The sequence below is a fragment of the Xiphophorus couchianus genome, chromosome 4 (assembly GCF_001444195.1).
Source record: "Xiphophorus couchianus chromosome 4, X_couchianus-1.0, whole genome shotgun sequence".
NCBI lineage: Eukaryota > Metazoa > Chordata > Actinopteri > Cyprinodontiformes > Poeciliidae > Xiphophorus > Xiphophorus couchianus.
In genome coordinates, this window is record NC_040231.1 from 31,396,245 (window position 1) to 31,407,882 (window position 11,638).

An 11,638-nucleotide genomic window follows, 5' to 3' on the forward strand; every position below is an offset into this window, starting at 1 on the left:
TCAGGGGTCTGGAGGAGCACCGATTGCAGGGTGCCAGAGATACTGAATAACCTAAAATTTCATAATTTTCTCTTTTTCTGTCTCACCCATACCAATAACAGGTTCAGATTACGACTGCTACTCTGTAAACGGAGACACCGAAGGCCCGGATGGACAGGCAGAGTTTGACAAGTCTTCTACAATTCCTCGCCATTCCAACATTGCCCAGAACTACAGGCGCATGATCCAGACCAAAAGGCCAGCCAGTACAGCTGGTCTGCCCAGTGGGGTCCTTGGTCCAGGAGTTCATGGGATACCAGGACAGCCAGGTGGCGCTGGTGGAGGAGCAGGATCAGGGACTCCTGGCACCGCTACTATCCGTCGAACCCCATCAACCAAACCAGGGGTGCGGCGTACACTGTCCAGTGCAGGGCCCATCCCTATCCGACCACCCATTGTGCCTGTCAAAACACCCACTGTTCCCGCAGACTCACATTCACCTGGTGCAAGTGGCTACGCGGGGGGAGGGCAAGCAGGCAGCGTCCCCGTCAGAGTGGGAAGTGAAGAGTGTGTGTTCTTCACCGGGGCCGAGGATGGCCAAGGAGGGCTCGATTATGTGAAGGCATCACCCAAGCGCCTCAGCCTGCCCAACACCGCCTGGGGCTCCGGGGCAGCGCTGGAGGTCTATGCCCAGCAGCACTGCATGGCGTTGGGCTCAGCAGCCGGATCGGAGGAGGAGCAGATGATCGCGGCCAACCGACACAGCTTGGTGGAGAAGATCGGCGAGTTGGTAGCGAGCGCGCACGCCCTTGGTGAGGGTCAGTTCCCTTTCCCCGCTCTCCCAGATGACCCAACCCCAACGCCAGGTGGCCCGAGCGAAACTCAGACGGAAGGGGCCGAGGGGTCCGGCGACATGCTGACCACGATCAGGAGAGGAGTTCGCCTTCGCAAAACGGTCTCCAACGACCGCTCAGCTCCCCGTATATTGTGATCAGCGGAAAAATGCGAAGGGTTGTCAGTCGATAGGTCAGATGTTGGTGTGGTAGTACCCAACCACCTAGTGATTACATGAAAACATAACCATGTTATAACCATAACATAACAGAGGATGAATAAAAACGAAAAAGAAAATCCATACAGAAAATGTTTAAAGACACCTTTAGAGTAAATGATATACAGTCTAATATAACGATAACATAAGTAATCATAACCGATGCTGACGAGTACAAGTGAAATACTTCATGTTGACCTAGCAGGCCGCTATAACTATTGTGTGTTGAACGCATGTTTGTCTTCTATACACCGTCAGACAGGGACGGAGAGACTCATAGGAAAAGTGATGTTGAAAATAAATGGAGGCAAAGAAAGAAGAGCGCTGGGTTCTGTTCTGTTTGCCACCGAACCCGTCTCCCTGTCCTGTTGTTCGACTAACCCAGCTGACCGATCCGACTTGAAAGACTGACGGAAGGGGGCTGCTGAGGACCAGAGAGAGACAGAGAGGTGGGGGACTCAGATCGCCTCGCGATCAACTGAAGCCAGGTCGTCTAAGCAACGACGCGCTGTGCCAAAAAGGCCATCGAACTGCTTGGCACGAGTACGGGGAGCTAACAAACCAGAGGGCCACTCTGGTTCACGCTGATGTAAAAAAAAAAAAACGGTGTTGGCATTGAGCCGTACTTGTTGCCCCTTCCCCTCTCTCTCTCTCTCTCTCTCTCTCTCTCTCTTTCTGCGTACATTCGTATGCATCTCGGAAAATGTAACATGGAGCGCGTGGGTATATGTGGTTGATTGTGTGTGTGAGAGAGGGGATGGGTAGAGCTCTGCTGCGGGACAGCCGGTTACCCAACGAGGGCAGGGCTTTTTTCTTTATTCTTTTCTTTTTCTGCTGTGTCGTGTGCGTATTTTCTCGTTTATATCGTGACGTCGTTTACCTTGTTACCACTGTACGGGAAGTTCCGAGACCTATTCCAGGCCTATAGATATATTCATATATATTTTCTAGAAGCAGAGAGAAAAAAAAACAAACAAAAAAAAACCACGTGAAATCAGAAATGGAGCAATAAATGTGTTTTATTTTCTCGTTTCGAGGAAGCGGTTGGATTCGGAGGATTGCAGATTCTCCTTTGTCCCATTCAGGCAATCATCAGGAATGCTAAATTACACATCGACTGTGAATTCATGGGGTTTTCATGCACCTCTCTCTCTCTTTCTCTCTCTCTCTCTGTCCCAGTTTCTTTCTATTAAATGAAGTGGATTACAAAAAATTTGAAAACAGAAAAACTGTAAGCACTTTGACGAGAGTAGAGTCTGTACAATAGCCAGTAGATGTTGCTGTAGTCATGCCGTATGTGTGGAAGGGTGCTGCAGGGGGAAGAGGAGTGAAAGCAGCGACTGAGTCCAAGGAGATGATTTAATACGTTAAAGTAGAAGAAGGCAGTGAGAGGTAAAGAGGATGTGAAGAAGACCGCTAGCACTGGAGTGATTGGTTAAATGAGAAAATGTATGAATATTTTCTGAAGATGGATCAGGTTTTAAGGCGGGATGGGAATGACATTGAAGAGTTTGCCTGAACGAGTATTTTAAGGGTTGAAGACATACTGGGGGGAAAAAATACAATGTTTTGCTGAGTGAGATGATTTTTTTTTTTTAAATATGTTTTAGGCCTAAAACATCCATATGAAATTTTTTTTTTTAATCAGTTTAGTTTTTTTTTGTCTTTTACCTTAAAACTAGTTGTAAATCTGACGACTTTTAAAATAGAAAAATACCTTCCGAAACTGTAAAGCACATCGAGTGGAACAGTTAAAGCACCATCTCAGGAAAGGCACGTCACTTTATGTTTTTCATTTGAGTGCAAGTAAAAAGAAATGGCCAAATGTGATTGTAATTGGGTGGAAATAAAACCTGAAAGAAGTTAAACAAGAGAGACATTCAAAATTCAGTTGATCTCATATTGACACCATAGAGAAGCTGACCTGACCTCTAGAATGCCCACAGTTTTCCATGAGCTCGCAAACACAACACAAAAATATCAGCTCATTTGTGAGAAACTGTATATATATTTTTTAATAGTGGATGAAACACTTTGAACCAGCGCTATCTTAAAACAGAACCTGGGTCACTTACGTTCCTCGATGCTAAACACTGCAGTGTAATTACAAGTAACTGTTAAAAACGGCGTAGTTCTGTCTGAAGTAAGAATGAGTCTCTGATTATTCACACCCTTGGCAGATTCAGATTTCACATTAGTTCCACTCAACCAAAGAGTTTGTTTCTGATAGAAAGTTAGACAGAAATTTCTCAAAAGATGACAGTTTTGAATAATTAAATATATTTTAATTTTATATATATATATAAAAAAGTGGTATGATTGCCATGTAGAAAGATATTCGACGTGGACACTGTTATAAACACCAAGGCATCAAATGTTTATGGTTTTATTCTCTCTTCTCAACATGTTAGCTCTGCTGTCATCTGTTAGTAGGTACTTTGGGACAGGTACTGTACATCACCAATTACTGTAGATGTAAAAGCAATCTTTTAAAATTAACTTTTGTTCTCACTGGAAGTAATATTAACATTTTATTATGGCCCTGCCAGAGTCGCAACTTGAATCTGATAGATCTTCTGTGGAGGGAGCAAAAGATTAGGGTGATGGTAAAGAGGCCTTCCAATATCAAACACTTGAATCTCATTTCCAAAGATAAATTTTTAATGTACAATTGGAAGCGTGAAAAAAGCTGCTCAGAAGTCTTTGAATGGTCGGACTGCTGTATTTTTAATATCTTTTTTTCCCCCCACTGGCAATAAGGGTATGAATAATTTTTACTATGCCATTTTTCAATAAAACAAATAAAAAGAGATTAGTTATTCAAAAATGGTACTTCTTTCACATTGTTTTATCTTTTCAGACTCCTGTAAACAATGGTAGGCACACTTACGCTAATGCGCTAATAACAGAGCAATTTTTTTTAGTTTGTTTAGCACTACAGCTAACTTTAAAAACATTTATTGCGTTTAGTTCCCCCAAGTAGTTTTTTAGAGTTGTAGTCTGTCAAAGGCCGATGTCATTTGAATTGAAGTTAGCACGTTAGCATTAGCCTCTGCTACCGTGTTGGTGTAGTGCTGTAGTGGTAGCGAAACTGCAGTTTATGATTAGCGTGTAGGGTTAGCGCTCCTAGCTTTTTTACTAGCCATGCTCACAACTGTCTTACATTTCCTATAAGAAGAAAACTTTTGATTAAATAAAAAAAAGAGCTCTAAATTAAACAGGGGTGTGAATACTTTTGGGGTCAACTGTAATGAATGAGCCTTTTGTCAAAGTTAAAGAATTGAAAAAAAATTATTTACTTTGCTATTTTTTATAATTAAGAGCGCAAGAAAGTTGGCCAAAATATGTTCCAGATGAGATATGAGAAAGCGTTGGCATTGAGGTCCTCTCATAGAAATTCTCAGTGCTCAATGGAAAAGAACAAACGTAAAGAAAGAAAACAAGCAAAGAAACAAGGCGCCCAGCACAGTTCAGCTTAGTTTTGTGCCAATCCTTAGGTTAAGCTCAGGACAAAACATTATGTTATTATGTAAGGTTGATCTTTTAGATTTGAGAATAGGTGGAGCCTGTTTGGGAGGATACGGTCGAGTCTTTTAAAGTTGACAGGAAGAGGGAACGATGTGTGGAATGAGCATTTCACTGCCTGTTCATACGATACGTATGTAACTGTATGTGCTGTACTTCTAAAAGACAATCCGGTGCACAGATCTGGTGTAAAGGGATGTTAGAAAATATCTCATTTGTTTACTTTAAAAAAAAAAAGATTTGCTTTTGCCTTCTACTGTTACTGTTGGAATACTAGACCTTGCTTTGATTATTGTAAAAATAGGAGGCGAAAAGTCCAGTTGTGACACAAACTAACTGAGCTGTGTGACATATGGATGTAAGGCGCCGAGACTGAGTGTGTGTTTGGATGTGTCCTTGGCTGACCGTCCATCTCTAGGCTAATAAACTTTTCATCACCATGTCTGTACATGTCTCCAGCAGTGATCTGAACATAAGCATTAATATGAGCACTCATTTATTTTTTTATCCTACGCATTCATTAGGTTCCTTTGCATTTTGGAAATTAACAGCAAATAATGCTTCCAGGAGGGTTTTTCTCCCTATTGCTTTCATTTTAATGTCTTTGTCACAGTATGGGTGTTTTTATCCCACTTTGCTGCTCAACTAAATGAGAGAATGAAGGCAAGAGCAGATTGATTCCGTTTACACAAAATATGTCATTTTAGGCAAAAATATGTTGGTTTTTTTCTGTCTTTAGATGATCTGTCGCTACACATCTAGATGCGTATGATGGATGTACTGCAGAGATAAAGGCCACATCAGTCCCAGAGCTTCAGAGTTAAACTTCAATAAGTGCCCAGTGGAAATCAGAGGCCAGCAATTTAAGCTCCGTCTACCTGAGTTTCCATTTACTATGTTGTTTCACTGTGGGTTTGATCCATTAAAACACCTCACCATAATTATCATTACCCTCTTAAAGTTCTTCCACAGAGTATAGTTTGGATTTGAACATTTCTTAAAGCTCCTGCAATATCTACTAAATGTTTCCACCTGTTGTTCTTTGAGGGGTTATTTTTAAAAACCATTTGGGGGGAAAATAATCCACATAAAAAAATAATGTGTTACATCATTTGTTAGCTTTTTATGAACTTACAAATAACTCATTCGCAAAACTGTTTTGATTTTGTTATTTTTCACAAGGACCTGGTTTAACAAGAGGAGCACTCACTTTCCCCCTGAAATACTAAATGAGGCGAGGTGATCTAATTTTACAGCTAATTGACAATTTAGTGCTCTAAATAATCTGAAAAATAAAATTTAAAGTAGAGCTGAGTGCACACAGCCTGGATTCATTAGGCTGTGTGCCATGTTTAACTAACGGGCTACACAGCCCTTTAGTTTAGCCCAGACAAGATGCAGGCGTTGTTAGTTGCTAATGGTTACCCAGTGTTGGTATTCTTGCAGCGCTAGCAAAACATTTGTATATTGTCCGTGAAGGAGGAATAAACAACTTCAATTCCAATTAAAAGTACTAACATGTTTCAGAAGAAACTGATGCCACTTCATAGTCGATTTAGCTCTCAGAATAATAGTTTCAGAAAACATAAAAACACAATGAACATTCAGTAGACTAGTGGGATGGAGCAAGCTAGCCTAACTTCACGCAGCTGCGCCACATCTGGCACAACAGGGAGGTTCCAGCTCGGGACGCTTCCATTATTAGGTTGGAAATGTTTAATTATTATTTTCCTGATCCAATGAGTGTAAAAAAAATTGAGCAGGGGATTTACCAACTACTGGCTGAAGATTTCGTGACCTGTTAAAGCTTGTTTGGGGCTTTTGTCTTTCCCTTGTGGCTAATTTATGCCTCTTTTTTTTCCTCTCCCCATCAGATTTTGCTCGCAGGCCGACTTAATCTGTCACTTTCTCTCTAGTGTTTCTTTTTCTTTGAATTATCCAAAATGCTGTCAGGAGTTATTTAAAAGTAGTGCAGTGGGCTGCACCCCCCCCCCCCCCCCCCCCCACACACACACACACTTTGTCAAACACAATATAGCTCAAGAACTACTTCCTCTATTGCTTCAAATTAAAAGTGTCAAACAAAATAGAACGTTCATTTTACATACAAAATAAAATAAGCCTACTTATCCAGATGTTGTTAACTGGATAATGTCTACACAGCCAGACTTTGATGACATCAAAGTCATGTTGGTGTAATATCACAGGTTCTTATTCCACAAGATCTAAATACACCCCTAAGGGAATCCAAGGAAATCATGTTTTTTCTTTGATGGGTTATTTTGCGCTGACCTGTCTGTGTCAACATGCTGAATTGATTTTTGCTCCAGTTTTGTCATTTTCTGAGTCGCCATGTAAATAACAGCAAGCCAACCAGCCAACGGTCAAAGCTACATAGGAAGGAACATAAAGGAATATTGTGCCAACATGCATGCTCCCACATGGCCTCACACACTCAGCATACACTCTCAAAATGCTCTTAGCACTCTTTGGCAAGCTAAAGCAGGCGGATGTGTTTCTTTTCTGCCATGTTAAGGTCTTTCATCCCGTAACCTCCCATCATTTCCTGAGCCCTCGTCTCCGTCCGTACATCGGTTACACCCAGCAGACAAGTTAAAAAAACAAAAACAAAACAGTGCTTGGTGGTTGACGGGAGAACCAAAACACCGTAGTTGGTGTAGAGACCGTAGTTGGTCTCTCTGTGCCTCTCAGTCTATTAGAGCTAATGAAAAATAATTCTGATGAAGTCTTAATTTCCACCTACGCCCGCTGCGGATACTTGCTCTGTGCTCAGTTTATTCTCCCCTCCTCATTCATTCCTCACCCAAATCCCCTCTATGTCTATTAACTTCCTGTTGGTTTGCATGTGTGCACAGGTGCAAATTGTGGGCCTTGTGTGCTGCGGTGGCTAACGCGTCCTGGGTGGGCTGTTGTATGAGTTGGAATTGCTAACGGGGGTAACGGGGCTGGTGGATGTGCTAACGGGAGCTTTTTTCCAGGCAAGCAGATGGGCGCCCAACGCTCCATCTCTATGCTAGATTACATTTTAATTAATTTTGATCAGGTTTTTTGAGACGTTTCTTGGCAGCAGATCAAAAGCAACTTTATATGATTTTTTTCTTTTATTGTTTTTTTTCTGGTGAGCTTCCATGCTAAAAAAAACCCAACAAAACTCAAAAGTGCAAGCAGCAACGCATGCTGCTGAACTCTGAGAGGCCTCAACGTCAACATGCATTAAAATATCTATTTTTGACGGATAATTTGTCATTTTAATGAATTAAATTACATTTTGTAATCACTGGATTAACCACCACTAGTGTTAGTTTACTTCACATGTTGGCATGGAAACTTTAAATCGATCTCCAACCAAATCCAGCACTAAAACGTCCTGCAGGACCTGAAGTGAATTGTTTAATTTCATTGATCCTGGCCGCTATAAATACCTGCAAATGAGAAAAACAGTCGCTCTCCCGAAACGTTCGAGTTTTGGAAAAATGACTTCTATCTGCCTCGTCCACGTGGGGAAAGAGAGACTGCTGCTATAAGACCATGTGACACCCAAAACTTAATAAAAATAAATTTAAAAAACTGCCACTTTGCCAACTATAACATAGGCTTGTCCTGATCTCCTAGATGTGGTTCCTACCTAATGAGGGTAGAGTTGACCCATAACCCCGAAACAAATAAAATTTGGTCAGACATCTGACCTGATCTGATCTGATTCCTGGAGAAATTTTAAAAATGTCCAAATACTTCCTTTATATTTGTTGTTTAACATATTTGCAGACATGACTAGTATTGTTGAAATAAGAGAGAACTATTGTTGTGAGGGTTAATTAACACTGCAGAGCGCCTGGTCCTGGGCCTCTTGTTGTTTCTGATTCCACCCTGCGTTCTCCATCCAGTGTTTTCCCCGCAGACCCTCCTGAACTGAAGCAGATTTTATTACATTTTTCCAGATTAAAGCTGCAGTAGCTGAGATTTGTTGTTATATTAACACTTTCCTAAATCTCCCTCATGGAATCGGAGACCTTTAGGTTGCTGAAAGATTTCCGCTGTGAGGAACTCAACTGCAAAAGATCTGGGGGGTCAACGTTTGTGTCCGGTAATTTGTGGGTTTCATGAACACACAGACGTGTGGACAAGTACATTTTGAAGCGACGCTGCTCATCACGTAGCTAGTCCAAACGAAGACGTTGCAGCGCTCGTCCACAATCCCGCAGGTCGCTTTGTGTTCCGAGTGAGACTAAAAGAAGCATCATGAAATTCTTGGGCACTTCCTGCTTCTTAAGCCATCTGCCTAAGCTATATAAAATGCTGCGTGCGTAGGGGTGTGTGTGTGTGTGTGTGTGTGAGAAAGAGTTTTCGTGCTCCTCAAGGACACGTGGTTAAAACCCCTACTGTTCTTCCTTTCCACTTCCCACACACAATCTGTCAATCCTTCTTGAAGTCCCACACTCAACAAATCCAACACACACCCACAGACACGCACACACACTGCTAGACACTCATTTGAGGTGAACATGACAAAGGTAGATCCTCAGTGGCCGCATAAGGGTTCACTGATGTCCTCTAGGGGGCTCATGATGTAACGCTCTGTAAGTTCCCATCAAACATCCACAACCAAGTAGCCAAACGGGCCTCCAGGTGCCACTGTCGCTGTAACTAAAGTGAATGTCTTGCTGTCTTTTCTCAACGTCTCAGTAGTCACTCTTGCTCTCTTGTTCCTTCTTGAACGAGAAGAAGATCTGAACTCTAGAGAAATCTGTGCCCAAGTCGCCATGGAGACATTTTCTACGGGGGCCACTTAGTTCACGCTGAACACTGTGACCCGAGTGAAAACCTGCTTACTCGATGTTTCCACCCGATCATTTAACCTCCTTCTTACCCTCCAGTAGTCACTGTGGTTTTGTCTCCCTGCGTTTCCTCTGATGTTCCTTTTAATTTATTGTTCATTGATTTTTAAGGTTGTTTTTCTCTTTGTCACTGATATTACCTTTTCTTTTTTTTCCTGTCTTCCTTTTTTTTGTAAAAGTGACCCTTTTTCTGTTCAGTCACTGCTAATGTAACAAAATGCACTGTGATGATTCCAGTATTAATAAAAGTTGTACTTAAACTGTGTGCTGCTGTGTAGAACTGGTCCTATCATTCAGTAATTCACAGCAAAGCTCCTAAACTGTCTAGCAGTAGTATGTGTGTGTGTGTGTGTGTGGAAGTGTGTGTGTGAGGCATCTTGGTTTCTATTTGAGTCAAAGAATCAGATTACTCGTTACGGTATAAATCGGATTCAGAAGTTGTAGAAACTAGTTGGTTTTATACATTGGTGAAGAAAGCGTGTGTGTGTGTGTGTGTGTGTAGCCAGGGCTACAGCAAAGCAAATGTTGAACAAAATGTTGTTAGTGTTATCACTTACAGAAAAGGACAGAAATAAAACATAACACAGCTGAAACTATGAACTCTGTTTGTTGTTCCTGTTTTCTCACCATTGCAGCTCAGATACAGCTCTTATTCTAGATTTTTTATGACATTTTAGACCCGGTTTTTATTTTACAGTCAGGATGTTACTTTAATACTGAAGACTGATAGCTAAAATATCTAAAGTACCTTTGATAATGGCTTGTAAAAGCGTCTCACTTCTGACAAAACAAGACGAATGTATACACCTTTTACAGAGCGACACTAAGAACTGGCCGGGTTCGGTAATACAAAGTTATCATAGTTAACTAAAACCTATGAAATAACAAAAACTGAAATTTGAGGGGAAAAAATTAACTGAAATAAATAAAAACAGTAATTAAAAGGGAAACACTATATCTAACTAGAACCACGACATGCATTTATAAGAATACCTAAAACCTAGTGAAATTATAGATATAATAACCTTTATTTTACTGTTGATGAATCTATCCATTAGTCTTTTGAACTGATTGAAAGTGATTTTTTTACCCCCCACACACCAACTGTCGCTAAATTACTCCACACTCCACCTGGTGGCGCTATGCTAGTGCGCAAAATGGCGACAGGAAAAGTTGGGAGAAAACTGCAGTCAGTTGTTGTTGAATAACTGAATCCATTCTTTTTGAAAATGGCATCTTCTGTTGAGAATTCATAACCTAATGGATGTAAGCATAATTACTATACAATACTTTGGTTAATTTTAGTATGACAAAACCTAAAACTACTAATGAAAACGAAACAATATTTAACTAATAAAAACCAGTAAATCACACTCTAAAATCAAATTAAAACTATTTGTATTAAACAGATAACAAATCACAATGAAATAAAACGAAACTATAATGAAAAGCCCCAAACTGCTCTAACCCTGTTGTGACGTTGTGTGTTTTCTTCTCCCTCCTCCGTTACCACGGCACCATCAGCATCAACGACCTTGAAACAGATGGAGACATTTCTGAGATTAAGGATGCTGCAGTGGAATGAAACATATGGCGACAGCAGTGTGTCCAAAGAAGAACGATGAATTTTCAGCTGGACCTCCGTGTTATTTCATCTCAGCGTTTCTCTGATAATTAAATGTTTTCATAATGGCAACTCGGCAAATGCAGATGCCCCTGATGAGGCTACTGATGATGATAAATTAGCTTTTATGCTTTTTTTTTTTGGAATAAGTGTGTTTACAAGAAGCGGAGCTGGAAACACTAGAAAGCTCAGTTGAAATTCACAGATTAGCTCTCGTGCCAAAATATGACTAATTAGCTGTAATTAGCTGTACCAAAGAAAAAAAAGAAGATGGATTCAATTTAAGAATAATAATAACTATATTTTAACAAACCATCAGTTTCTTGGAAAAGGTTGCTTTCTCCAGGTCTAGTGAAGAACAGACTTTGATTTAGGATTTAATCTCCTTCTGTACCAGATTTCTCTGTAAATAATGACTTAATAACCTTTGATATGTTTTAATATTTAAAGAAGATCAAGCTTGCACAATAGTAGCAATATGAACAGGCTGTAGCACCACTTTGAGAATCAAGTAAACTTGAAGATGAACAATGCAGGGTTTATTATTATCCCATTTACAGAGGTAACAAAAACAACTTAATATTTCAGTTCTACATCCAGGAC

At 40.7% G+C, this 11,638-nt stretch overlaps 1 protein-coding gene and 1 long non-coding RNA gene across 6 annotated transcripts in view; one reads left to right on the forward strand and one right to left on the reverse strand.

Moving 5' to 3' along the window:
• Positions 1-6,662, forward strand: part of LOC114142754 (MTSS1-like protein) — a 73,089-nt gene extending 66,427 nt beyond the window's left edge. For all 5 annotated transcript variants that reach the window (XM_028014201.1, XM_028014200.1, XM_028014199.1 and 2 more), the window contains one exon: positions 102-6,662. In XM_028014201.1, coding sequence (XP_027870002.1) covers positions 102-970 — 869 coding nt within the window. In that variant the 3' untranslated portion in view covers positions 971-6,662. The remainder of the gene's footprint in view (positions 1-101) is intronic.
• Positions 2,674-10,002, reverse strand: LOC114142756 (uncharacterized). The gene is made up of 2 exons (XR_003595100.1): positions 6,573-10,002; positions 2,674-3,779 (listed from the first exon to the last, which is right to left on the reverse strand). It is a non-coding gene; the product is annotated as an uncharacterized LOC114142756 (long non-coding RNA).
• Positions 10,003-11,638: the final 1,636 nt, after the last annotated feature.